Source organism: Prinia subflava, chromosome 16 (assembly GCF_021018805.1).
Source record: "Prinia subflava isolate CZ2003 ecotype Zambia chromosome 16, Cam_Psub_1.2, whole genome shotgun sequence".
In the NCBI taxonomy this organism is placed as follows: Eukaryota; Metazoa; Chordata; class Aves; order Passeriformes; family Cisticolidae; genus Prinia; species Prinia subflava.
In genome coordinates, this window is record NC_086262.1 from 7,601,800 (window position 1) to 7,629,509 (window position 27,710).

General features: G+C 46.8%; 1 protein-coding gene across 1 annotated transcript; it reads right to left on the reverse strand.

Moving 5' to 3' along the window:
* Positions 1 to 949: 949 nt before the first annotated feature.
* Positions 950 to 25,482, reverse strand: LOC134559051 (solute carrier family 22 member 4-like). The gene is made up of 10 exons (XM_063413515.1): positions 24,851 to 25,482; positions 18,736 to 18,839; positions 16,965 to 17,119; positions 13,220 to 13,391; positions 11,174 to 11,300; positions 9,193 to 9,293; positions 8,011 to 8,225; positions 7,164 to 7,346; positions 4,535 to 4,670; positions 950 to 3,399 (listed from the first exon to the last, which is right to left on the reverse strand). The coding sequence occupies exons 1-10, from the start codon at positions 25,241 to 25,243 to the stop codon at positions 3,324 to 3,326; spliced, it is 1,662 nt and encodes a 553-aa protein (XP_063269585.1). The 5' UTR covers positions 25,244 to 25,482; the 3' UTR covers positions 950 to 3,323.
* Between the last annotated feature and the right edge of the window lie 2,228 nt (positions 25,483 to 27,710).

Consider the following 27,710-nt stretch of genomic DNA (forward strand, 5'->3'; position numbering starts at 1 on the left):
AGTCTGTCCTCAAACACCTCCGGGGACAGTGACTCCACCACCTCCCAGGGCAGCCCATTCCCACCGAGTGACACTGGGGCTCCTGCAGCCCCCGAGCCACACCTGTGAACCTCCCTGGGCTTCTTCCATAAAACCCTGTTTGGGGTCAGCACCACGTGCCAGCCAGGAGTCCTCACGGATTGCTCTGCTCATCAAAGCAGGGCAGCTGCTGCAGGTTCAGGAGGTAAAGAGTTCCTCAGTTCACCCTGTAGCACCTTCCCACAGCTGCTATTGTGCCTTCAGCAGGCTCAGCTAAAGCTGTAAAAAACCTTTTCTGACCCTGACACTATTTTCTCAGGCAATGTGTACTACATGCTTGACAAATAATAAATTCACTAAATAATATGCTAATCTTGAGCCCAACATCCCAGCTCAGTACGTAGTGGAACTTGGCAGGAAGTTCACAGAGTCCTATAGATGTCAGTTCAAAAGCTGAATTGTATCACTGCAGAAATTTGGTCTTGCTCTTCATAAGGTTAATTCACATTTTCAAGTGGCTTTTAATGGCTGATATTTTTTCTCACCTCTAACTGATTAAAAAAATAGTGTACCTTTTATAGCTTTTTTTAAACACTTGTATTTAAAATGATCTTTTATCCCAGGTTGGAATCACACAGCTGGGAAAAATCTCAAAGGTGCCAAGATGAGTGGCACAATAGGAGTTAAATCACAAAATCATCCTTGAGCCTGGCCAGGGTCAGCTTCCAGGGATTTGCACCCAAAATGTAGAAAAACTCTACCCCCCCATCATAATCTTCCCATGTGGAAGAACTTAATTAGCAAAAGAGTTTATTTTAGGATTTTTTTCAGATCCTCACTAAATACATTCAATTGCTTATTTATTTAAAATTCTTGGCACCACGTGTTTACGTTTGGCGACTTGCTCTTCAAAGAGAATCCACACAGTAAGCAGGTTGAAACAATGTCAGTGCACATTTTTATTACAATGAAGACAGAGGCCAATGACTGACAATTACTACAGCTTCATATAAGCATCAGCAGATCCAGTAATTCAGCTGAGGATCAAAGGTTGCACAGAGAGACCCCAGGAACAGAGGTGACAGATGAGACACAGTGTGACAACCTCTGTGAGAACAATCCAGCTGGGCTTCCCTCATTTCCAGACTCCATAAGGTCTTATAACAACATCATAAACTTTAAAGGACACTCCACTCCTCTGAAAGATTATTAAATCTGCTACAAAAGATACTAAAATGTGACGCTAGCTCGAGATCAATGGTTTAAGTAAGAAAAATTAGACTGGTTAAAACACGGTATTTTAAAAAACACTGTACTTTTTCTTATTTAAAAAAGGAAACACAGGTTTTGAGATACTGAAAGGTTCAAGAGTACAAAAATATTTACCTTTTAGAAATACCCAAGCCTACAATCACATAAAATAAGTCTCAAAATAACAATCTTCATAAAAATATAGCCACCTATATTTAACTCAAGTCCTCAAACCTATCCTATTCTGATAAAAAGGCTTTCTTGAGAAATTTAGTTACATCTAAACAGTACTTTAGATTAACTCTGTAAAAGTAAAAGCAGGATTAAATAGTGCTGTTATTAGAGAAATTGATTGAGAAGGGATGAGAAGATAGGAGCCACAGAACACTGGCTCCCTCATGCCATGTTACATTTATGGCAAAAGCATAACTGCAGAAAATTAAAAATAGTATTTCCACTCCCAAAAGCAGCCTGAGCTAATTGCACAAGTTCCTTGCATTTGTTATAAAGCTTAATATTTGTGCTTGAACTTCAGGGAGGGCCTCATTCCTGTGCCAAGAGCCAGCACAAGACAACTTACCCTGAATTCATGCATTAGAGATGAGACACTGTGCTTTTGTTGGCCCTTATAGAAGGTGAATCAGGGCTAATTGTTATTTATAGAGGATAAAAATCAGTCTACCAGATCTAATAGACTTTAAATGACCAAGAAGTGCACATGCAGCCAATAAATACAAAAGTAAGAGGAATTACACTCTTCAAACAATGTAGTGTTCATAAAACAGTAGTAGCACAACTCTGAGCTTTGTAATTGTCTTCAGCCAATCCAGTTTTTCTGAACTTAAAAAAAAACCCAAAAAACCAAACATACATAATTTGTAGGATTTTAAAAACAAAACACTGGTTTTGTTGGTGTTTGGGGTTTTTAAAAAAAAACCCCTGTGGTCCCAAATTAGTCCTTTTGAATTTTTAATAACTGCAGATGAACATATCCAGTACAGAAAATCAGATTTTTGTGAGCATCAAATCGCCTTTAAGTTTGTAAATTCTACAAAGGTTTTGTGAAAGGTTTTGAAACTGCAGTGAGTGTTCTCTGAAGATGCAGAACAAAGTGGTATATATTCAAAGGAGAAATTAAATACTTTGGGGAAAAGAAGAAACAACACCCCAAGACATCTAAAAAACTGCTTATGCCCAAAACCCATGAAAAACCTGAAAGCTGTTTTGGCATGGCATGACAGGACAGGATCATGGACTTGCTACAGCTCACTTTTCTGTTGAAAGTGGGTGTGACCCACCAGAAAGTCAGCAAATTATAGTCCTTACTCAGTGCTCAAGATTTTCCCCCTTCCCCAAAGACACTGAAGATTCACAAAGCTGAGGGTCTGGGGTGGGCTCAGGCTTTATGAAAAAGCAGCAGCTTTTACAGGAACAGGGGGATCCCAGGTCCTGGGAAAAGCAAGAGGCATCTAAAGCCACTCTGATGTTATGTTTAAAACCCATGTCCTTCCAGGGAAGTCTGTGTCTGCTCTGCTACAAATGAATTCTGACTCCAGTCTATGGGCTTTGGTCACAGATTTCAAAGGAGGCCAGGATCTTTCTTTCAGATTTTGAAAGGCAGACACTCAGCTTCCCTTCCTCCAGTCAACACACAAAGTGAGAAAAAACACCAGCATTACATTTGTTATATTCTTTTTCCCTTTCAGCAGTTTTTTTCAAGTACCTGACTGCCTGGAGTCACTGCTGTATTATTTCTAAGGCTCACTTCCAGCTTATTCCTTGACTTGTGTTTAGCACAGACAGGCTCCCATTTCTCAATGGGGACTGTGTCTGCCAAAACACCCCAGAGGAAACAGGACACTGAATTATAGACTAATAGTCCTACAGGAGTAGATAGCAGCTGGTCAGTGTATTATGTAATTTGGGGACAGCAGCACAGGGGATAACAACTATGGTGCAGTAGCTGTTGAGTTTTGTTCATTTTCCTCTGGCAGAAAATGCATTTTGAGATGATTTTGTTCTTCTTTCAGCCCCTCTGAGAGGTGTGCCTTTCTTCACAGAGGTGTTACCAGACTTTTAGGACTCTCCTTGGAACTCCTAATGCCGGTGGTTTGTTCCCCATTTCTGAAACTGAAAGCAGGTAAAAAACGTGAGAACGTTTTCCAGGGAGTCATCAGACATTTCCCTCTCTTATAAGCACCACTCCAATAACCATGTTACATTGCTAAAACAAACATTAGATGAAATATAATGTTCTGTACAGTGTGCCTTGCTGGATGGCAGCAGCACTGCAGCAAGCAATGCTTGGAATTGAACATCATTCAGCAACTATAATTCAGTTACTTCAGGCTGTTGATTCAAGAAGCCTCCAAGGGGAATCTGGTTTGGCTCTAGGATTTCTAGCTACAGTCTGCCAACTGCAAAGCTGAAAAGCCACAGATATGTAAGAAGTCCCTACTTGTGATAAAGAGCAACATGTCCTTTCTCAAGGAAGCTGGCCTAGGAATTTTTCTTATTTTTAAAGCATGACAGCTCTTTATACTGATCAGGAATTAGATACAGGGAATTCTAGATTCTTCAAGCTATTATGGCTTACAGAAGCAAATTCTGTTCCAATACTGGTTCTCAGTGAACTGAATGGTGGCTATGCAGCTGCTCTTTGTGTGAGAATTTTTCTCACACTGTAGTGGATGTGCACATATTTGAGCAGAAATGTTTGCTCGGGGTACCCTAAATAGCAATGTTGGTGGGATAAGAGAACTGTCATTGCTTACAGCTAAATCACATAAACCAGAGGAAAGGTTGTCTGGCCTGTCTCTGGCTGCCCAGAAAGAGGCTAGAATGTTCAAATCCTGCTTTTAATTTAGGATAGTACATAAAGAAATTACACTGGAAGAATGAACGGTCTCATAATGCATATAATCCTACTAAATAAATCGTTTAAAGGAATAGTTTAATAAAGGGTTAAGGAGAGTAAATGATATGATAGGATGGAAAGTGTCTGGAGACCTGAAGCAACAGCCTCAAGGTGCTATGAAGGTCAGCCTTGCTTTGCCAGCACACATCAGCTCTCAGGTTCAGACATTCTGGAGAAATTGTATGTTGTCATTGTCTGTTGAATTAACAACCCAAAAGAAAACAATCTGAAGGGCAGTTTGAAAGCTTCAAGTTTTAGAGTGGACCTGATGAAACATGTTTCCTGACTGTGAATTGGGGCTGTGTTCTGAATTCCTGTGAAGCATGGGATGAATGAAAGCTGCCTTACCATTTCACCTTCAGCATCTGCTCGAAGCTCTCGGGCAGTGGACTGCCGTAGCTCTCTGGGAGAAACAGGGTGAGGATCCCAATCAGCACAGTCAGGCTTCCCATCAGGATATAGGGGAGGAATCTGTCATAGGCACCTGGCAGAACACAGAATATTCCAACAGTACTTAATGTCCACAATTGACAAATCCACATGTGAAGTTTATATTCCAGACATTGCTGTAATGCAGAATTAATTTGGAATAATTAGCTGAAAGATTCATCAATATCAAAGGTGGATTCAAAGCTGAATTACATCTATTACCTGCCAGCAGTCAATGGGACTTCTCAATTTTAAAGCTTCAACATTTGCTCTTGGATGGCCACCCTTATTATAATTTCATGTCAACCCCACACTGGTGTAGCAACTAAAAGTTTGCGTAGTTTTGTTTGTTTGTTTAGGTTTTGGAGGAGTTGTTTGTTTGGGATTTTTTAATATTTTCAACTGGGATAATCAACATCTTTGCAAGGCAATAGCTCTGCTGGAACCTTCAGTACCACACTGTCATCAAAACCCAAATCCTCCATTAAATAATACAATATGAGGGAATAAAATTGCTTGTAAGCAATGAAGCATTCATCACTGCCTGAGATCACGTACCCTGCTGGGCTGATGCAAAAGAAGGGAAGAGATTAAGTCAGCTGAACAGGTCATTTACAGACTACCAGCTCATCAATGGGGAAATGCTTTAATGCCTTCCTTACTGCAAAGGGACACAACATCAGACTGCCTGAGATACACACGAGGCTCTGACCTTAGTCTAGGCAGAAAATTATTTTGGACTTGAAGGCAGCAGCCTCTGCCAGCAGCCTCAAGCTGGCACACAACTGTTTAGGCAGGATGCAAGATCCTCAAGTCAGCACAGCAATGAAAAGGTCTTTCAGAAAGGGGATTAGCTAAGAGTTAAAGGACTGAAGACAGAAAAAGTACCAAACTGGACTTGACAGCTTTATTTTATAGCTGAGATAGAGCAATATGCTTTATAATGTATGGAATAAACTCAGATTAAAGAGAGGACCTCTGGGTATGGCTCACAGAGCTGGTTTGTGATCTGATCTCTGTGATTTTGAGCTGGATGAACTGCAAGGTCCTAATTTAGCTGTAGCAAACAGCAGCAGCTGACAAGTTTCTCCTAAAACCTCTTAAAGTTTAAGAAACTATTTTGATGTCTGGAACAAGATTTTTAAAGACTGAGCCCAGAGATACCTGGGAGAAAAAAAAAAACAAGCACAAACCCACAAGAAGCAATCGGTAAAAATGTTATTTTGTCTACATTTCTCTCTTAGTGCTGCAATGGAGACCTTAAGGAGAGTCACAGTCCTGCTGACCCTTTTACTTGACATTTGCACTGTACAAGTATGAAACTAAGACAAGGTACTTTCATCATTTTTGGTACAGTGTGTTCCAGTCACACTGGAATGCAGAGGTGAATCAACATTGATTAATTACAGATAGTCATCTTCTCTCCACTCCCCTGGCATGGAGAATCAGCACCAACCCCTCAGCAGCACACCAGCAACGTTTTGTCAGAGCCAGCAAAGTCATGCTCATGTTGTATGAAAGATCTCAGCAGGAAGCAACACTCATTAGGAGCAGGGAGAGTTGACATGGGTCCAGTGAGGGCAGAAGGAAATAAATCATGTGTGAATGAAAGAAAGAGGAGATTGAGCACTCCAGACTGAACAGTAGGGACTCACAGACACTTTCACCCTTAGTCCCCTAACCTCTATCACTCTTTCCTGTCGGCAACATGAGGAATGTTTTTATGTATTAAACAAAAAAACAAACCAAAAAGTATTTGTCAGTCAATATATATGCAGCACTCAGAATGTGATAGCACTGAGTGTCAAAAAAAGCCTATAAGGACATCAATAATTCTGCTTACAGAAATATTGAGCAATAAGAAAAAGCAAAATGAATGAATGCTGAGGTGACTGGCCTAGAAACTAAAAAAAAAAATTTAAAAATCACTTCAAGTAAACATACTTTCATGTTATTTAACCTGTATGTTTTCCATATATTACTTTAGAGAGCACAAATCCTGGGAATGCTTGGATTCCCACCTGGTTTATTTCCTGACATCCCCATCTCAGGATGCACAGGGACACTACCATGCAATGAATTTCCTACTGCTGCATTTCCTTACTAGCAAGACCACTTCTTGTCACAATCTCCTGGGAAACAGACTGGCATCTTGAGTTGTGATTATCATTTCAGCCATGCCGCTTGCATGATTTATAAACATCATCACTGTATTGGGCCAGCCCTAACCCACTTCAGTGGGATATGAATGGTCCCTAAAGGAATGAAGTGCCTGATCCCTCTGTGAAGCCCAGAGAGCTCCACTTAATTTCCACCATGGGTCACAGAGCTGGTTTGTGATCTGATCTCTGTGTTTTTGAGCTGGATGAACTGCAAGTGTTCCTTGTACAGTGTCACACCCAAGAACTCACTGAACTCACACCCAGGCTGAGAGAAGGAACTGAAAAGACAACAAGTGAAGGGACTTAAAGCTGAGCCTGCACTACAGAAGCTCAGACAACTTCTCTGGGCAGCTGTGTGGTGCCAGGCATGAAAAGCAATATCTCACCCAGGTAAACGAAGTAAGGAGCAATGATGCTGCCCAGCCTGGAGGCCGTGGAGGTGGCTCCCACTGCCATGTTCCGCACTTGTGTTGGGTACAGCTCCACATTGTAGACGTAAAGCATTGAAAACGCAGCGGTGATGCCAAACTTCCCAAGCATCACCAGTCCAACAGAGAGGACGTAAAGATCTGGAGGAGAAAAAATAAAGTCAAGGTGAATAAATAACACCCTGTGCTTATTACCTGTAATACTTCTACATCCAAAAGACTGTATTGCTGTGTTTTTCCAAAAGGTCATGAGTTTGGCGCTTTAGGATTTTTTAGTCATACAAAGTATTAATCCCATCCCTCGATGACTCCAAACTCTCCACTAAGCATAATGTAGACGCTCAATTATTCTGTTTTTTAAGATTTTGTTTGTCTTCAAGTAAAACAGCATTCTTGAAATGGAACAAAACTCTGGTTTACACAGCAATAAACTACAAGCTTGAACCCACCCCTTTTTCACAAAATCCTGTGGAGATTTACACACAGTGAAATCCTGATGCAGATTTTTGTAGCCTGGAAGCACAACCAGGTAAATCACAGTACACTTTCTGCTTTCATTTTAGAAGCTGGTTCTCCCTGAACTATATAAAGCTCAGTAATTTGACACAATAAATGAGAGTCGAGTGTGACTCAGCATATACAAATGCAAAAAAACCCAAACCCTAAGTCTGCAAGGAGCCAGCATAAACTTGACCTCAAATTCTAAATTTGATCCTGGTTTCCAGTAATTTTGCAGAGCTATTACACAGTGCCATAACATATTTTGAATGTCTCATATACTTAAGTCACATATTTAATTTTATACCTGTAGGAACCAGCTGAATGAAGAGGACAACACTTCCCCCTAAAAATAAGATGCCAGATAAGGAGTAGCGCCGTGGGAGGGCGCGGAGGAGAAGCCAGGCGATCACATAAGCTGGAACTTCAATAACAGCTGAGAGGAAACAGTTGATGTAGGCATTTCCATGCCAGTCTGGAGTGCTGAGGGACAGGCCAAAGTAACCAACTGATGTGAAAAACCTGAGAAAAGCAATAAAACCAAATTATTCCAGAAACAGCAGTCTCTGAACGCCTCCAGTGTTGCCTCAGATGTTGTTACAAAAACAGGATATCGCAACGCACCGCCACAGGCATTGTGGCTTAAAAAAGTCTCAGTGGCAACCCTCTCTTTCTAATTCTGTCATCCCATTCAGTGATCATATCCACAGCAGCTTGAAGACACCTCAGATTTCTCTGTCCTTCCTGCATACACTACACCAAGTGAAAAGCTTCGTGGAAGTTGTTCACAAAGGCTTTTCACTGCAATGGAGTCAATGACACAATGAAACTCTTGCAAGCTTCCCAAGCCAACTACATTTCTACTTGTAGCTAGTGTCAGGATCTCCCACCCTCAGCAGTTCCATTGTATCTTATTTAATCTTCAGAGAGAGCTGGATGTTCAGGTTTCAAATCTCAGGAGTGCCTCAGCAAATGTGCTAGCCAGTTCCTTTCTGCTGGGGGGAATATGGACAGAAAAGAGTTCTGGTTTGTCTGTGTGGCATTATTGGGTCCTCATTTCTCATGGCTGCCCAGGCAGGGACCAGGATCTCACTGAGATGGGCACAGTACAGAAACAGAGCAAAAATGCTGGTCATGGGTCTGGCTCCTGTTATGTTACTGAGTTGCTGCCTTTGCTTCAAGAAGAACATTTTTCTTCAAATAAGAGATTACAGAAATGGGGAGCATTAAAATAAAAAAGCAAGCAAGGTACTTCAAAATACACAAACTGTTACATATAGTTTTCTAACAATTTTACATCTGAGTCAAGGCTACTGTCTCCATATTCCTGTGTATTAATGCAGTGTGGGTGTGAGGACACTGAGGGCCATGTACCAGCCAATGACCACTGGAGCTGGGCTCTGAGGCTCAGACTTATTATCTAAACCTGTGGCCTCAAATCAGAAACTGTTCTATTGCCTGGGTACTTTAGGAATACACATTTCCTTACCACAAAAGTAATGACATAATAGTAATAGTTGCAATGTTTCGGGTTCGAAATAGGTCCAGAAGGATAGCCTTCTGCTGCTGCTGAGCCTTCGAATCCTGCATCTGAAGGAAAAAGGAAAACAAAACCAAAAAAATTCCCACATACCTAACAACAACCTCTGCTACCCACGATCCGGGCAGTTACAAAGTTATGACTATCAAGGGATAACTGGTCAGCCCAAGGGCACGTCTGCACCAGGGAGTGCAGTCCTTAGGTGGAGTTTGTCTCTGCACCCAGCTGTACTCATGGCATTTCCATTGCACCACGATGACTAATTAGAAAGGAGTACCAGCTGACCAGACTGACGAGTTAACGTTTCCTTAAGGATCTCACACAGTACTTCCAGAAGTAACCTCAGTCCCAGAGGCAAATTTGTCCATTCTGTGCATTGTCCATTCTCTTTAACCTTCATAAGTGATGTGAAATGAACGCAGGGAATCACCCCTTTTTGCTGCCTGCCAGCCCTCTGACAGGGAGAGGAACAGATGAGTAAGGTTGGTGAGGTGGCCAGGGCACATCATGGGAGCATCCACCACCTCAGGTGTGAGCTGGAGGGTCTATTTTGAGGCTTGAAGCAGGATTCTTCTGGGTGGCATCAGGGTGCCTTTCTGCCTGCATGCTCTGCCCTTGTTAGGGCAAAGCCAGAACTTGTGGCCAGGCTTCCCCCAGGCTCAAAGAACAACCCACCCTGCTTCTCCCTACAGGACTACCCAAGAGACACCCTTTCCTAGGAATAGATGGTTTCTAAGGAGCGTTTTTCTATTAATGTTTGAAAAATACTTCCAACAAGAGACTCAGCATGCAGACATCATCCTCAGGCTTTTTTGGACAGACATTTTGGCACACAAAATTTCCATGAAGCAGGTGAGTGTCTCCTTGTTTTAAGAAAATATGCAGGAATGATAAAATGCTGCAATCCAAAGAAGTCATCCCCAATTTCAAAGACATATGAGGCCAGGCTGTGAAGTAAGGGAAGGGCTTTTCTATGCTTGGTGTAGAATGAGCTTCCCATAATTGAAACATGCACTTCAATTTACACTAAAACTTCCACTTGGGAAAGAGATCTTCAGCCAAAATTTCAGTGTGACAGTCAAGTGACGGATCCTGCCCAGGGGAGGGGCAACTCAGCATCTTTGTCCTGCAGACACTGCAGAGGAGCACACACTGCTTTGCTTTCTGCTCTATCACGAGACACAAAACACAGGTGGCAGTATAAGGCAGCAGAGGAAGATCTGACCTGCAGACACATGGCTGTTGCTGACACAAGGCTGGAAGAGTCTTTGCACAAGAAAAATGTGCCTCTCTGTGTGGAGCTCCAGTGAGGGCAGAGCCAGTAGAGGGGGCTGGCTGGGCTGCCAGGTTTGCATTACATTTTCTTCTTTCAACCAACAGATATGAAATGGAGAAAAACCACAAATTTGAAGAAGAGCTTGATGTTTTTCACTGTCTTCACTCACATCATGGTATTCAAGTCCCCTTGTAGCACTCAGGTGCTTTGGCTGGTTTGTAGAACCTTTAGAGTCCCTCAGGCCCCATGCAGCCCCAGTGGGGCTTATTTAGGGTCCCACACACAGCCCTCCTGCAAAGGGCTGCTGCTAAACTGCAAACCGCTAATAATGCGCCAAACTGAAACGGGCACAAACACATTTTCCTTGGGTCTCTGCAGTGCCCAAAAGATGAAGAAATCTGGGTCACCCTCGCTTTGAAAACCACAATAAACCACTGCTGAGGAAGAGAATTTTATTGTGAAAAGCAAACAAATAAGTCCTCCCTCTGGGTTCTCACTTTGATGTCAGTAACCCAGCACTTACCGCAGGCCAGCAGTCACTGCCAGCCCAAGGGCTGCTGGTGCAAACCAGTTCTCTGCTGGCACTTCCCTACCACTCACCAGCCAAAGGGGGAAGTGCCAGCCAAGCAAAGTACCAGGGTGCATGGAACATACCTCTGCAGTATCGAAAAGCACAGCTGGGGCTGGAATGCCATTTATTTTTGCAGCCTTTCGGATAATAGCTTCTGCCTCCTTATATCTTCCCTGGGAGATCAGCCACCGAGGAGATTCGGGAATAATCCTGTAATAAGTTTCAGAATAAATGACTCAATGTTTTCCCAAAATAACAAGTTATAAATAACATATTTATTGTGCCTGTGAGTTACACTCGGATCTCACAGATTGCTTGCAGAAGACTGCCAGCACAGAAGCATGTGGGCAATGTAATTCAAATATATGGGACCTATTCTCATGCTAAAGTAGATGCTTTGTCCCCAGTGTTTGTTTTTTAAGGAATAATTGATGTCCACCAGATGTCACCAGATAGACAGAAAGGATGGGGGAAGTGTAGCCAGTGTGAATCAAAAATATTCTTAGGAAACTGCACACAATGTGGAAATGATTTAAATATGCACAGTGTGTATTTAAAGGTTCCGTGTCATAGGAATCTTATATACAAACCTCACCATGTTAGTACAGCTCTGAGGCAGATTCTCCCAGGCAGAGTGCAGGGGCAGTGTCCCCTTGCAGAGTTGATGACATTTTCTAATCAATTACAGGCACATGTTAAATGTATTAACACCAAACAAAGGACAGAAAACTTTAACTTTCCTTATCTAAATCCTTTGGTCTTAACAGATGCTATCTTGCTCCCTTTAGCCAGCAGCACTTTTTCCTCTCCTTGGAAAAAAGCAGGTCAGACACTCCTTTTCTGATGAACTCTAAAGACTGACTCAAAGCCAGGTCAATAATCACAAACATCAGATGATTTATAACAGATCATTAATCACTAATGGGACTTTCTCTAAGATGAGCTGCCTCCACTGCTCTTTTACTGGGAAAGCTGAGGATCATGAGACTACAGAGATAATGCAGGGAACCTTCTGGAGAATTTGGAAGGGAAATGTGTAAAAGAGCAAGAATGGTACAGAGCAGAGGGATGTGCAAGTCACATGGCCTGTGGAAGAGGCGGCTCCACATGCCAGAATGCCAGCTAACACCAACCTGCCTTGGCAGAGCTCTACCAGGGCACCTTGATCCCCACCTATCCCCACATGGGCCCCAGATAAAGTGCCGTCAGAGGAAGTTTTTGGCATTTTTAAGTGTAAGCTTTTAAAAGGCCTGGGAGCTCCCAGCCCTTAAATTTCAAAGCAGGACTCTGCAGCCATGCCTTGGGGACTGTGAGCCACATTTCCTGTGCCTCACAGTGCCTGTTCTACAGCAGACATGTGAGGCTCCCACCCCAAACCAGCCTCCCCAGAGAACAGCTGCTTGGTGCAGAGGGAAATGCTGCTGTGATGGAGGACTTTGAAACACTTCAAGTGAAATAGGCAAACTGACCCTTAAACAGAGTCAGAGTCTTTAAAATCCAATGACAGCAGAGGTGGAGCTGAAAACCATTTTAAAGGTTTGGTTTGAAGACTAAGGTTAAGAAAAAACCCCAACTAACCAACAAACCACCAGCAGATACTTTAACAAGACTGGGACATGCAGGAGGTCTTTTAGGCTATAGGAGAGTGTGTCTAAATCCCTTAACTGTTATAAAGACACTAATTGCTCACTTTCAGGTATAACTTTTTCAAGATACCAAAAAGAAAGGAGTTCCCTAAGTAATATTAAAGTACTCTTACTGTTGTGAATTATCCTTATTTTAAGAGTGTGAGTGATACCTTGCTTTTCCTTTCCTACTTTAAAACACCTGTCCCCTCAGAAAACAGCAGATGCCCAAGGCAGCAACCAAACAGGGCTACCTGCCCTTCTTCAGTGCTTCTGTCCAGCTAAAAAGAGCAGGGCTTCAAGCACACAGCACCAACAAGGCTCTCTAGGCAGTCACTCCACTTAAAATCCTCAAGAAAAACCCAAACAAAAATACGGCAAAGCCTTCTCACATGGTGAACAGAAGAGTGCCCCTCCTCCCTGACCCTCTGCCATTACCCAGCACCTAAACAGAGAGCATCAGGCAGGAGGGGAGGTGGGGAGCGTGGCCTGGGATGGACTCACCACCAGAGCGGGACGCAGAACAGCCCCGGGACAGTGAGCGCCAGCAGCAGCATCCGCCAGTCTCTGATGAAGTAAGCAAACAGTGGCAGCAACATGTAGCCAATTGCAAAAAATATGCAAACTCCTAACGTAGAGAATAGAATACGAACTGATTTGCCAAGAATTTCTGTGCCTGTTTAAAACAAGGGAGGTTGGATTAGCATTTTAACTCTTTGTTTTCAAGCATGACTAAATACTTTATTGCATTTATAAACAAACAAAAAAAAAAGCTAAACAATCTTAGAAAAGAGCAGCACAGCACAGACCTGCCTGTACCAAAAAGCTGCTGGGAGTACTGGGAACCTTCAGATAAAGAAGCTACTTCTGTTTGCTTTGATTAATGCATTGGCAGACACAGATAAGGACAGGCATGGGGGATGGCCAGCAGACTCCCAGGAGCCTTCCCCATATGCTCCTGGAGCAGTCCTCACCTAGGACACATCCTGCTCCCCCACTGAACCCATCCGGATTTAGGATGGAAGTCACTGCTGGGCACTTTGGAAGAGCAAAGGTCTGAGCACAGCAGACGGACATGGGATGGAAGGATGTGAATTTACAGTGAGGTGAGGTGGAAACAAGTTTCCCAACTATTTTTTTGGAACAGAAGAAAGGCTGGAATATTGGGTCAGCACATCACAGGGTGAAGGACAGAACCAGGGAAGATGCCATCCTCTAGTAATGTTACTGCTCCAGCAGCCAGGCAGCAATCAGGGAAAGCATCCTACAGCCATTGCACCATGCAGCAACCTAATATCAAGTAATAAAATCTGAGACAGTTCTAAGCCTTCAACAGCACCTAAATTCTTTTACAATAAAACACCCAGCCACTGCTTAATAGAATCTAGAGAATCCCTCAGGTCCACCTCTCCTTGAGCTCTCAGCCCCTGGCCTATAGAGCTGTCCTTCACATTAGGAGCACTACAAGGGCCATAACTGCCACAGTTTGATCTGGAGTCAATTTAAATGCAAATGACATTGAGTGACTGTGACAGGAGGGCCCCAAAGTGGGGAGAGTGTACTTGGGTTGTGTATCATGGCAAGAACTGCAACATTTATTATTGCAGAGAAGATGGAAAAAATACCCAAGACTGGAAAACCCTCCTATTTGATAGTTACATGAATTCTCATTTCAGAAACTTGGAGTAAGTGAATAAAGTCACGGTAAAAAACCTGAAAATAAGAATTTGCTGGGCTAAAGTGAGTGTGTGGGGATAAACGGTATCATCTTCCTCTTGACTTGCTCTTGTTTAGAGAGGCTTTCTTGGCAGACGTCTGATACTTTAAGGTTTAATCCTGTTAAATGTTACATTATAATTTGTGTCAATCCAAAACCAGTATGAAAGCCAATCTGTCCTGCCCTTCCTCTTCCCTCATTCTCCTAGCTATGCAGTAACAGTTCTTGGACAATACCAACATACCTTCATAAATCTCTGTAGTGTTTTACAGTCCCAGAACCTGAACACAACAGTTTTGAGCACAGAGAACAACTGAGACCCAAAGCTAAGAGAGAAATTTTACAGCATGTGGTTGAAAAAACCCTAACATTGACTACAGAAATTCACCAACAGCTCAGAGGGGACCTTTCCATGAAGGTGGGCAATAGTGCAAAGGGCAGCATGAGCCTGGGTGGCTAAGGATGCTGAAACAGAGTCTGAGCTACACATTGGGAGGCAACAGAGGTTTGGATGTTGCAAGTTGGAATAACAAGAGAAACCTGCACTGAACTTGGCAAAAAGCCCCACTGCACTTGGGGATGGAGGGTGCCAGGGCTGCAGCACAGCCAGGGTCAATGGTCCTTCATAGGTGCTGGTGTCACTGCTCCCCTCCCAAGGACAAGTCAGCCCTGCCTGCTCTTGGATGAAACAAGGAGAGCACCTCCAGCACATCCTGTAACCAGGACACGCTTTCTTAAGGAGTTGCTTTTCTTTTTATGGGTGTATTCTCCTATTCAGTACCTCTCTCATGTGCAGCTTCCTGGAAGCTCCTGGGTTTGCCTTGCCACCGGCAGAAGTCACAGTGCTCATGGGGACATGCTGCTTTGGAGTGTAGGGTGGGAAGCACCACCCTGTGGAAGTGCTCCTCACCCATGATGGTCAGCTGACGGCTCACTTAAATGAGGAAGCTAAGGTCTGAGTTAGTTTAGATGAATCCTGCCCTCAGAACCAGCCCCAAGGCTGCTGGGGAATGGCCAGCACTGCTGGCAAGTGCCCCAGGAATCTGCCTCTGCTCCCTGGAAGCCACTGCTGCTGTGACAGTTCCACAGAGGAGAGGGTGGCAGAAGAGACAACAACGGGGCAAGGGCCAGCAAACAAGAGCTGACCAACTACACAAGGTTAAATGACCCAGCCCCTGTCTCAACAGGAGGACCATTTGCCCTGTGGGGTGTTCCTGGCCCTCCCTTCCAGCTTTGCTTCTGACAAGCACTGAGACAGCATCCCAACCCCCATCCAGCTGTGCCCCACATTCCCAGGGAGCTGGGAGCTGAATGCCTGCCTGATCACAACCTGCACCTCTGTGCTACACAACCCACGTGTTTCCACTGGATTTTCAACTTTGCCCAGTGCTATACCTCCCAGCCTTCCCATGGCAGGCATTTGCTCCTGCTCCATCAGCTCCACACAAGAACTAAACTACCAGGACACCGGGAGCAGTGGCAATGGTGACAGCAATGGCAGGAACAGTTACAATGGTGATGGCAACAAGGGATGTCCCTGCTGACAGCCTGACCTTAATCCTGCCTGTGCCACAGGCAGCAGTGACTCACGGCTGCTTGGGTACACTGTGCTGTATCCTCTGCACAGCACTGACTTCATATTATGCTGTTCTGAACTATTTTTGCCCTGTTAAACCTCAGGGGGTAGGAAAGACCAGCATTAACTAGTAATATACAATTTTAATCTAGATCACACTGTGATCTACAAATTGTGATGTTGACACCAGGGGTTTAAAAATGGCCATAAATATATATTTATACACCCCTTTAAAGACAGTGCTTGCAAGTCCCAGTTTCCCCCAAGACCTGCATCACTCATCACCATAATTTGCCCATGCAATTGCCTTTCTTGAAACTCCCATATCCAGTGGGAGGTGGGGTCCCCTTCCCCATGGGGTCCCTTGTTCCCTGCAGGGTCCCCAGGCAGCAACTGCAGTAATGCAGCTGCTGGGTCTTTCTTCCTACATTCCCCATAGGAATGGAAGCAAACCTTAGCTTCCAAAATTTAGGACTTGATCACTGATCTCAACACTGAGAGCGATGACTTTATGGCTAATGGGGCTTTGGCACCCACCCTGCTCCTCTGCTCTGGTCCTCCTGACACTCACTGTGCCTGGAAATTGTTCCAAGCTTTGCACTCAGGTATGCACTGTCCTCTCTGCAAAGGGTGCAGAGGAAGGCAGGGGTGAACCCAAATGCCTTCTGTATCTCAGACCTGCTGCTGCTGCTAAACCCTGAACGCTGCCTTGAATGTCTTCTGCACAGGGGAATGAAATGGATGCTTATTTAGACTCTTCCTGCTCTCTTCTTTTTCACTCAACCTACAGAAAGTATAGGCTTGAAGAATTGCAGAGCAAAAAAAATCATACTAGCATAAAGTAGGAATTTTACAGTGAAGATTTACCACTCTCTAATTAAATTATCCAAGTTCAGAGGGGAAAAAAGTAACAGTACATTAAGCAAACATTTAATCTAATGCAAACATATTCATACCCAAAATGAAGGCCACCACATAGTTAGAGATCTGTCCCATGCCCACAATGAGAAAGAGCACTGTGAACATCTCCCATCCAGTGGAAAAGATCTGCAGGAAGCTGAAGCCAGTCTGCACAGCCATTGTCAAAAAAAGGATATTCTTCCTGCCAAACCTTTGGTAAAGAAAAAGATTATTACTGAAACAGCATGTATTTATGGTGAGGGCTATATAAGAGGGCACAAGGGAGAACAAATATCCAGTCTCAAGTGATGCATCTTAGCACAACCTGAAGTTCTGTTCATCTTAAAGAATTTTATTATTTTCATGTGCACTAAAAACATTACAATTTCCAAGACCCACAAGACAAACAGATAAGAAAATCTATAAACAGAAACTTCAGAGAGCCACTAGACAGATATTAAGGAGACTAGGCAACAGTACAATAGGGAGACACATGCAGACTGCAAACCACACACCTGAAAGTTAGGAAATGGTGGCTTTTAGGCTACTGCCATCTGTACTTTGCAACACCACTGTGCTTTGAGTGTGCTGAACAGCTTTGTTAACTGGTTTCAGTCTGAGTTCCAGACACACTCCACTGTTTCTCACATTTGTTTCTCTGCATTAGGATTATGTGGCATGTTGTCCTGAAGAGGCAGGACAAGCTCTCGTACAGGTTTTCATACCTGTGGGCACAGATGCTGCACAGGCTGCCTCATCTGCTGCCTGCAGCACCCCTTCACTTGGGAAAGGCTTCTGTAGCAGTCATGGGGAAATTGCTTAGGTACAGGCTCAGACCATGACCCTTTACTGACAAAACCCCAAATAATCCAAGGAATCTCATGTGGGAAGGGATGAGCCAGGCTCTCAGTGGCTGTGCTGCCACCAGAGCACACACACTTCCTCAAATAATCCACTGGGCAAATGGCACCACTGGGATTTAGTGATTATCTCATCTCCCTTTCAAACAGTAACACCAACTGACTTCTGCACCAGGGCAGGAGTCAGGCGATTAAATTCAGATCACATGGAATTTAATGCTGGAGCCTTTAGGATTAAGACTCCCAGGGAGTTTTGAAACCCCTCTGCTAAGCATCCAGAGGAACTCTGTTACTTTATGCCATCCTCATTCCCAGACAGCAGTCAAAGCTGATCCCACCACATGACTAATATGGACACAGGGCTAAGGGCTGTATGGACAGGGGAACAGAGATTAGCAGAGGGAACATATAGTCTGCATTCAACACCTGTAAGGCCAAAACACTGCTGAGACAATTATCAAATGCCTGTAATGATTTTTTTTACATTTATATCTACTTAGTGAGATGCTATGACAATTGCTATCATTTTCAGGTTATCTTTTTTCCTTCCTCTCATATGTCCTTACTCTATTTCCATCAAACCATCTCTCCTATGCAGAAATTCCATTCAAAGGGCAAATTTCTATCTTGCAGCTCTAACAAGGGATTATCAGTTAATGTGCAACAAAACCCAACATCTTTTAAACTACTAAAAAGGCTGTATAAAGAAACAAATGGGAAATGGGTTGTGAAGGGAAACCCACTGCATCAATCTGCAAAGCAGCCACATGGGCTCCTTGTGGAGGTCAGTCCCTGAGCTCTGAAGTGCCCAAGAGAGAGAAATCCTTCCCCTGGGGTAGACCAGGATGGATTTTTCAAGAAGCCAGGCCAGTTACCTAATTTTGATCAGAACTCAGACCACTGGATGTTTCACTCCTTTTGTCTCTTAAAAACAAGTGTCCCAGGGCTGCCCTGCCCACAGCATTACCTGTCTGAGAGCTGCCCCGAGATGAAGGAGCCGATGAGGACCCCCACAAAGAAGAGGGAGGTGGTCAGTGGGGCTTTCCAGTCGTCCTCACACACCAGGTTCCACTGCAAGAGAAAGGACTGCATTCAGACACAGCCCCAGAGCTGTGCCCAGCCTCGTCCAGCACAGCAGCTGCTGCTTGGAGACACACACATTTCCATGCAATGGAATTCTGTTTCCCCATATCCACATTTCCACCCATCACTGGCACAGTTTTCTTGGTCAAGGTCACTGTTGGAACACCCTGCTTAAAGCACAGGAAAAAGAAGGGAAAGTGATTGCCTTGCTGGGCAACTCCATGAGGTCAAAACACTGTGTCTGACACAGCCCCCTTGCCTCTGAGGGGATGAGCAGCCAGCAATGCCAAACCTGATGGGAGCCCATGTGTGCAGCTCAGGGGCTGCCCTGGACCTGTTTGCAGTACAATCCTCCCATCATGTACCCACCAGACACCTGGGCCTGGCTTCCCATGGTCCAAGATGCTTCCACCAGTGAAACAGAGCAGTGGAGAGGGTAAAGAACCATCCCAGCTAAGGACAGCTTCCAGTTTACCTCTGCCAGCACAAAACCTGCTGCATCTCTGTAACTTCTGGGGCTGACAAACTTATGTAAGAAGACGCACAGAATGAAATCTCTTTTCTTGCACTGACGTGTTACCAAATTCTGTCCCATCCCACAACCTGCACCCCTGACTTGCCACCCACCACTCACAGCCTCATGACTGCAGCTGGCTGGGGCTGCAGACTTAGGACAGGAGCCAGTGTGGAAACTTCCACCTAAAACTACTCATAACCTCAGACAAAGTTTAAAAAAAATAAAAATGGCATCATGAGCCTCTGTCCACCGAAGTTACAGCTGAGCATGTCTCTGCCAAGGCTTGCTCCCTTCCTGGTGACTAATCTCCTAGTTAAGGCATGCCTGCCAGGAGTACTTAGGGAGAGGCTTCAAACATGTCATTCTCAGATCAGATAATTCTACCACAATGGTAAGCTAGTTAGATCACAGATTAAAGGATGGCATAATTTTAATAATTAGCCACGCTATCAGAGAGCGGGGCCATCGCCTGCACCAGCAGTAACCCTCTGCTTGGAGAATGCATGGGCCAAGCACAGGCAAGGGCTTGGGGATGGAGCAGGAACCTCCATCAGAGCTGCTCAGGCTCCTCACTCGACTGCAGGCAACAAGGAGTGACTCCTGTGTTACAGAGACACCCAGGTGCTGTCTGATGGCACCACAAACCCTGCCAAAACCAAACCACCAGTGGCTTGGTGGATGAGCTTCACTGCTGCTGCAGAACAGGCAGGCAAACCCCAAAACAAGGGGGAAGGTGGTGTGGTTTGATGCAATTTGCTTTGGACTGTAATTTAGGAAAGAGATGCAATTAATGCCTATTTTCAGACAGAATTACGCTGCCAGCAGAGGGGAGTCAAGTACCTCTGCCCTTTGCCCAGCCTGCAAGTAACACCAGCCACATGACAAAAAAAGAAGTTGAGGTTGAAAACACAGCCCATGCCTCTTCCTGAGGAACACACATGTCTTCAATGCAGGAACAAGGAGACTTGTGGACTACAATGTTCCTCCAAGACTTAAACCTGATTAAGAACAAAAAGAACCCTATGGCAGAATTTTCTGTAAGGTATTTTCTTGTCCCTGCTGGGAAGGGAGAGGTGGTGATGTGTGGGCTCATTTGGGCACACACCTGCACTTATCTGCACTGTGTTTTGAGAAGGTGGAGGTTAGCATGTGGGTCAGTGGGGCTCTGGTACATTCAGGGATGGTAGTTGTGAAAAACAGATGCAGGGATCTGCTTCACCTGTGAAAGAAAACAGATTTCTGTAAAGAAGATTGGTATAAATCAAGTCCAGTAGTTAAAACAAAGCAAACTTCAGGTACAAAAACATGGCATTCAAGGTACACTGCAGAAGTCTTTCACCACATCCTACTGCACCCTTTTTTCCCCACTCAGGGAAAGCTGATGACTAACAGCAAGGCAGAATTTGCAGCTCATAGAAACTGTTGTTAATTATCTGGGTACTGAGCACCTTGGTCTGGGGCCACCAGCACAGCACCTGCCCCGGGACCTTCAGACTTGAGTTGCATAAGGTTAAGGATCAGTGTTTTCAAAATGTCTCCATGGCGTCAAAGGCTCTTTGGCTGTAAAGTAAACCCAGCTAAATAATAACTTGCCCATGAAACTGCATTACCTCCTTGGTGCCAAATGCCTCCTATCCAGGTGTTCATTCCACTTTTTCCCCATGACATTACTGCATACCCAGCAAAACTTCACTGTACAGGGTCAAGTCTTTCAGATTTGGGGGATGTATAAACAGCACACAGCAGCTGGCTGTCCAAAGAGGGGTTACTATTTACAGGAACTCACTGCATTTGACCAGAAAACATACAAACACATCAAATCCATCTGACTTTAAGAATACCTGAAGCTGCTGAGTGAACAATCCACAATTTTAGCTCCAATATCACATGGTACCTGAGCAATACAGCCCTACTCTACAGCTACTCCTCATCTCCCAAGTTCCAGCCTCCCATCCCCACAGGCACTCACTCTGAGTGAGGCTCATGCCATGGCACTGCACAGTGATCAACCACGTATCAACATGGTAAGGTTTCACTAGTGCTTCAGTGTAGAGGGAAAAGTGAAATGTAGCTTCACCCCTTCCTCAGAGGCTGCATCCATCACAGACAGCACCAAGCACACCACGGCTACAGGAGCTACAGCCCAGCCACAGCCAAACTGCCTACAGCCAGAACTTCCAGGCTGTCTCTACTGGGCTAATTATACATTAACCAGAAAATAATTCCCTAATGTCCCTGGCAAAGCAGACTGGAGAGTAAAGTTCATGTAAGATTCCAAGCAATGCCTCTGAATGATAGGAATAGGAGCTGCTGAAGAATGATGTTATTAAATCACTTTATTCCCGTCAAATCCCTGCAACTCTTTCTGACAAGCTCCCAGCTACTGGAAGAGCCAATTCTGCTAGGTGCTGCTGGTAGGAACACTATAGGTGGATGAGCTTTCTGAAAAACTGAAATTGCTGGGGTAGGTTCCCTGACTGCCCAAAGTGCTACCCCTGCCAATCAGAAATCACTAATTAATATCCTGAGTACAACCCATTCGCATCAGAGGAGAAAACACTTGTGGAGCCTTGTGTAAATGGGTGGGGCTGCAAGCCAGGGAAAATCTGAACTTGTTTCCAAGAGTAAAGCTGAAGATGAATAACTCAAGAAGTGTTAATTATTCACAGATGGCCCCATCCTGTTCCCTGAGAACCAGGTCCAGCAATGAGACCAGCTCTGCTTGATGCACAAGTGACAAGCACAATCACCTCCATGCCCCAGCACAGGGTGGGCTTCCAGGGCTGGGCAGGCATGCTCTCCACTGATGGAAAAAGCCAGAACAGAACAGAAAAGACCTTCAGATGCCTTCAAACCACAGCAATTCCTATCCAGTCTCTTGCCTCTGCCAGTCCCAAAAGGTCTCTGCCATCACTACCATCAGTGTCAGGGCTGGGACAGGGACCGAGCAGGATGACACAGGTGACAGACCAGCGGCCCCAGCAGAGCCTCTGGCACTCACTCTGCCCTTTGCAGGGGCCTCAAAGTGGTGTCTGGGGTACGTGCCATGCCCCAGTGGTGGAGACCAGCTCAGTGTGTCCCCAGGGAGCAGTGCTGGGTGACAGCCTGGCTCAAGGGAACTAACTGGATCCTAATGCCTACTCCCAAGGGCAATCAGTGCTTGTCCTTGAGCCTCTAATTCATGTTTGATCTGACCATCATTATCTGGGAGTAAAAGAAAAGTAGATTAAGTTCCAGAAAAGAATACCAATGTAACAGACCCCAGGGGCCTGGCAATAGGAAAAGGAAACCCTGCGGCCCTTTCATCTGAGCAAGGGATCACTCTTGACCCCACAATGACTGACATTTCCACTTGCTCACCATTACACTTACAGTCCCTTTCTTGTATCATCCTGGTCCAAAGAATGTGGACACATCCACTTTTCCCCATTATCTCCATTTTAAGACCCTGAAAATGACAGTCTGGGATTCTCTGTTCCCAGTGTTTAGCATGTCCTCACAGACCAAGTAACACAGGTGCTGAGCTGGCATCTCCCACTTCCCTTCAAGCAGCACTAATGACAGGTTTTAATGCAACTGAACGAATCAAATGAAGTCTCCAGTGCTTTATCCTGTACCATCAAGTTCTTCAATTGAGTTCTTGAACTGAAGCTGTTTCTTCACTGAGCTCTTTTGATGGCATGTCCTGGCTTGTCTTCCTAATACAGAGAAAAATGTTGGGTACAAAAATAAGCATCTCAAATTTGTCTGAACTGCCTCTTTCCAGCATTTAATCAGTGCCTGTTTTACTTGTTTTGAAACCAAATTCTGCATTTTTTCCAAATGTCCATGACAATTTTGAAACAAAACAAGTATCCTTCTTTTCCATCTGGCTGACAGATGGGAACCTGGCATTTGGTCTCCATCTCTAAATGTGCTATTGCCTCTCTGGCACGCCCCAGGCCCTGTGGCAAACCCCACTGCTATGTCCCTCCGAATCCTGCACAGAATGCTCTTGTTTGGCATCTGCCAACATAAATTATTTACTGTTCATTAAGGAGAATCACATTTCTCCTCCTTTTGCTTCATTTACTGCCTCTCCCAGACCAAGCACTGACTCCGAAACAGAGATTACAAGTTCATAGACACACCAGGATAAACTGACCTCCCCCTGGCAGTGAGAGTGGCATTGCCTGTGCCAGTGGTGGCCACCAGGCCCCTGCCATGCAGCCGTGCCAGCCTGTGGGTTATGTGGGCAGCAGCCAGGCTGCTGCTTCAGTCTGCCCACAGCCAGGAGCAGGGTAGGCTTCCCACGAACCCCTGCCTTGATTTGATATTGTGAGGGATCTCCAGCGACTGAGTGCCAGCACAAATGGCAAGTGTCAAATGTGCCAGTGAATTCCCTCTGTGCAGGGGACAGGAGGCTGACATCTCCTGCCACATCCTGCCCGCCTGGCGTGTGGCTGAGCCCATGTCTGCACACCCCCAGCACAGACCGTCCTCCCGTGTCCTCAGGGCACGGATCCTGCCTCATCAGCAGCACTTGTCTGCCTGTGCCATCCCTGGATGTTGTTTTGGTGGCAGATGTTGCCGCTGAGTCACAGGGACTGTGAGCAGGGTTCCACGCCCTTTCCCTCATGCATGCCCAGGGTGAGCCATCCTCGCATGAGGGCGGCCCTGGGGGCACGCTCGGCTGAAAGACGGCGGAGCCTGCCAGCAGCCACTGCCCGGCCTGAGCCCGCTATTCCCAGAAAGCCCTTACACAACCAAGGGCTAAAAACAGCGCTCCTGCAGCTTCAGAGGAATCACTTCCCCTCTCTAATGGAGCTCCACACTCCGTGGCAGCGGTACAGCCGGCACGTCCCTGCCACCACACCATGGCACGGCCATGAGACCCAGACAAGGGCTTCCATCACCGGGCTGAGCTCCCACACGACACTGCTCACATGATGCAGAGCCCTACAAACCGACCGGGCAGCCCGGCTGCAGCCAGCTCAGGTTCCCGCGGAGTGACCACGGCACCTGCCTCCCACCCAGCCCAGCGCTGAGGCCGGGGAAGCCACGGGCATTCCAGGGAGCGGGGCCAGCGAGGGTCCGCTGTGCGGCAGCCCCAGACAGGCTGCGGGTGTTTACCCGAACGCGCCCATGTCTCCATTCAACGCTGCGCTGAGGACAAGCAATTCCATCACACAGAAAATTTACCGGAATGGTCAGCGTGTGACAGGGGGAAACTACCGGGCTTCAATTTTCAGCCTCCGCCTCCCCCTCCACACAAACCTGTCTCGGAGTAAAGCACAGCTGGAAAACACAGCTGGAATGGCGAGGGCGCGCAGCTCCTTCGTCAACCTTTACCTCTCGCATCCCTCCCGCTCCTCGCAGCATCGTGCCCACACGGACCCCTTCTACAGACACTTCACCCGATGGTTCCCGCTCCCTTTTCGCCCTCCCCCAGACAGAATTAAAGTCCCCGGCTCGGGGTAGGGGTGTCACCGCTCCCGCGCACCTCGGTGATGATGGTGGAGTGATAGACATCGCGGCTGTACTCCCAGCCGTCCAGGCACGGCTCCTGCTCCAGCGCCTCCAGCTCCACGTCGGAGCCGGGTCGCAGCCCCAGCGCAGAGAAGTTGGCCAGCGCGGCCAGGCGGTAGCGGCGGCAGCGGCTCGGCGCCTCCCGCCCGCCCCGCGGCTCCAGCGGGATGCTGGCGTTGCGCCACTCGTCGCTCAGGTTGGCCCCGCGGGGCACGACGCACCGGTGCTCGGGCGTGCCGGCCAGGAACACCACCGACATCCCGTTGAAGCCATTGGGAATGATGCTGGCGCTGAGCAGAAAGAAGACGAGGCGCTGGAAGCGGCCCCATTCGCCCAGGAAGGCGGTGGCCGCGTCGTAGTTGCGCATGACGAGCGCCAAGCACCGCGGCTCTCCCGCGGAGCCGGGCGCTCCGCACAGGCGGTGCGGGCAGCTCCGCCCCGGCCCGGCCCGGCCCGGCCCCCGCGGGGCGGTGCGTGCCGGCCCGGCGGTCCCGGCCGGAGGGGACGCGGGGGACAGTGCCAGCCGCGGGCTGTGCCAACCCCGCCTCCCCGCGGCATCCCTGGAGCCTTCCTCCGGGCACCGCTTCTGCTCCGCCGCCGGCTCGGGAGCTTTCCGTAGGAGGCGTGTCCCGGTTTTTTCCATTGATTTGCCTGGGCAGCCGCAGCCGCAGCGGACCGGGCGGTGCCGGTACCGGTACCAGCAGGGCGGGACCGGCGGCTGCCTCGGCAGCAGCTGCCGGTGCGAGATCAGCGCCGGGGGGAGCGCGGCGATGGCTTCGCCACCCCCAGCCTTCCCCGAGCCCTGAATCCCCCCTCCCTTCGGGGACCCAGGACAGGCTATCCCCTGTATTGCTGCTGCAAGATGGAGGCACAGCATCGCACCATCCCCGCGAGAGGGAGCACAGCGCAAATGGCAAGTGTCAAATGTGCCATCACGGGAACAGTTAATGGGCAGGGCACTGAACAGGCAGCCATCAGCTGGGGGCTGCCGGGGCTCCGGGCCGGCGGGGTCTCTCTCCCGGCATCATCGCACGAAAGGTAGCCACGTCAGTAATGGGAGCCCTCCTACACACTGGCACAGAGGAAAACAAGGACCAGATACAGCTTTAGGAATCGAACATTCTCACTGCCCCTGAAATCCCGTCCCTAATGCAGACCAGTGCTTTTTCCCAGCAGTGTTTACTCTCGCCAACAGACAAGGTCAGGAGCGTCTGCTCAAGGAGCCTGTAGCAGCTCTGGCCTTGAGAGAGGAGCTTTTTATATTCCCATCTCCTATCCGTTTACTATTCCTGCTCTACACGTGACTCTGGCTTTGCCCACAGTCGGATTCGTGGATAGCTGTCAAAGGCATTTCAGAAATCTGAACAACGCTGTCATCCTCTGAAATAACTCAGGGAGCACTCAGAACCCCGGTGGTGTCTAAAGCAAGCACGGTGCTTGCCCTGCTCGGACAATGCGGCTCCCTGGAGGTGTGAGCAGGGTGCCCATGTCGGGCTGTGCCGGGGATGTGCGAGGGCAGGCTGGAAAGCATCGCTCCAGCAGAGATCAGGGAGCGTGACGTGGGAGTGTGGGAAGGAAGCACGGAGTGGGAGCGATGGCTCGGCCGTGCTTGGGGAGGAGAACACACGGCAACATTTATCTGGCCGGGCAGCGATCTGCTGCTGCTTCGGATGTGGGATGGAGAACTCATGTCATGGGAAGATTCAGATATCTCCTGTTTGGAGAGGACAACCTCGTGCCGGGCCTGGGCTGCTGAACAGTCTAAGGTGTCCCCAGTGATAGGAGCAGGGTGGGGGCGAGCTGGGACAGATCAGGGGCTCCCAGGCAGCTGCAGGCAGCAGCAGGCAGCGGCCCTCCACCTGCCCTGCCCTGAGGTTGTGCAAGAACCGGAGTAAAGAAATGCAATGCATGCCTACTCCCATGAGGAAATTAGGGATGTGAAGTGTTTTGTCTTAAGAATGAATGTTAATGCAATCTTAGTAATTATTCAGTCAACAGTGATTTATTCCAGAGGACTAATTTGCAGAGCTCAGAAATAAACTGTGGTTAGGCTGCAAATTTAGCATATCAAAAGTAAATGGTAGACACAGACTCAGTAAGTGGTAGATGATGTGCTTAGGTTTATCTTGTTTGCAGCTGCATGCTTAACATATTAAAACTTCACGTGCCTGACATGAGAACACCACAGGGTTTTCTCTTATATCGTGAACCTGCATAAATTAGCAGTTATAGAAATCCTTTGTGTTCTAGTCAGCTCTGCCACAGCACCACAAGCTCTTGCTGCAATCACCATAGCCCAGAGTTTTTGCTGTGTGCTCCTTACCTTGTAAAACCCACTTGTGATCCAACATCATGGATGCTTCAACCCGAGCATGGAGATTATGAAAACCACATGAAAACAGTGGCCAGTGTTGTGGAGCAAGTTCACTGCAGGGGAAGGACCAATCCTAGTTCTTAAAGAGGTCAGTGCATGTGTCCAGAGAAGGGCAACAGAGCTGGGGAAGGAGCTGGAGCACAATTCTGATGAGCAGGAGGAACTCTGGAGTATGGGAGGTGCAGTGGGGATCTTCTTGCTCTCTACAACTCTCTGAAAAGAGGAGGTAGTGAGGTGGGGGGGTTGGTCTCTTCTCCCAAGGAAAAAGCAATAGAATGAAAGGAAATAGCCTTAAGTTCTACCAGGGGAGGTTTAGGTTAGATATTAGAGAAAATTTGTTTGTGACACTGGCACAGGCAGTGGTGGAGTCACCATCCCTGGAGGGATTTAACACGCATGAAGATACAGCACTTGGTGACATGGTTTAGTAGTGGGCTTTGTGGTGCTGAGGGCATTTTTC

What these genes read in the sequence shown, in the direction of transcription:
- LOC134559051 (XM_063413515.1), bottom strand. Translation starts at nt 25,243, where the DNA reads ATGCGCAACTACGACGCGGCCACCGCCTTCCTGGGCGAATGGGGCCGC. An exon ending in ATTATGTCATTACTTTTGTG is followed by an intron (nt 8,226 to 9,192) that starts GTAAGGAAATGT and finishes TGCTTTTCTCAG; the next exon opens with GTTTTTCACATCAGTTGGTT. An exon ending in CATTCAGCTGGTTCCTACAG is followed by an intron (nt 7,347 to 8,010) that starts GTATAAAATTAA and finishes TTTCTCCTCCAG; the next exon opens with ATCTTTACGTCCTCTCTGTT.